General features: G+C 43.4%; 1 protein-coding gene across 1 annotated transcript in view; it reads right to left on the reverse strand.

Moving 5' to 3' along the window:
• Positions 1-110: 110 nt before the first annotated feature.
• LOC112142137 (nuclear receptor coactivator 3) overlaps positions 111-815 on the reverse strand; it is a gene marked incomplete at both ends in the record, with an annotated part of 1,522 nt that continues 817 nt past the window's right edge. The window contains 2 exon segments of the mRNA XM_024265394.1: positions 111-282; positions 353-458. Of these exon segments, the coding sequence (XP_024121162.1) occupies positions 111-282; positions 353-458 (278 nt within the window).

Genomic DNA, 815 nt, shown 5'->3' on the forward strand with positions numbered 1-815 from the left:
GGCTCCAGCTGCTCTGCTCCTTGGTTCTGCAGCAGGAAGATAAGACAGGAAGCTTGAAACCGTTTTCTCTTAAAAACTGATTTAGGAATGATCCGACAACGTGATCTCACCTGGCTGACCAGGTCCGGGATGCCCAGAGCCCGGTCGATTTCCTCCAAAGCGATGCCGTCCGTGTTATTCAGCAGCGAGTCCAGCTGGTCCAGGAGCGCCCGCTCATCGCTCTGACCTTCACTGGTGGTGGGAGGAACCAGAAGGTCGTCCAAGGAGTTTCCAAACTGCCGCCTGAACCCAAAATAACAATGTTAAAATTTCAACCTAGAACGTGCAAACAACTGAAGGAGGCCTCACTGACCTGCTGCCCTCCATGCTCATCATGGAGTCGGGCCAGGACGGGGACTGGGTGGGCTGGCCCTGCTGGCTGAAGGGGCTCATTCCCATCCCCATGTCCCCAGACCCACCTGTAAAACAGAAAACGCTCATGAATACTTCCTTTTTACTACTTTACAACTTTGAGATGTGTATGAAGAAGAATTGAGTTTTATTCAGGAATTTTTCTGTAAGTCAAAACAAGTTTAGGGGTCTATTTTCAAATCACAATCAAAGGTTTTGAGTAACATTAAAGTAAAGAAGGAGATTTAAAATATAGTATGTTTCAGGCTGCAAGTAGATACTTAACATCATTTGCAACAAAAACATAGAAACGAAGGAAAGTTAAACTAAAGTAAGTCAAAAACAAAATCAAATACAATGTTGGTTGTTGGAGGGTTTTTTTTTGCAGTAAACAATGAAATAAATAAAAATTAACATAATATATA

This window comes from Oryzias melastigma, unplaced genomic scaffold (assembly GCF_002922805.2).
Source record: "Oryzias melastigma strain HK-1 unplaced genomic scaffold, ASM292280v2 sc04494, whole genome shotgun sequence".
NCBI lineage: Eukaryota > Metazoa > Chordata > Actinopteri > Beloniformes > Adrianichthyidae > Oryzias > Oryzias melastigma.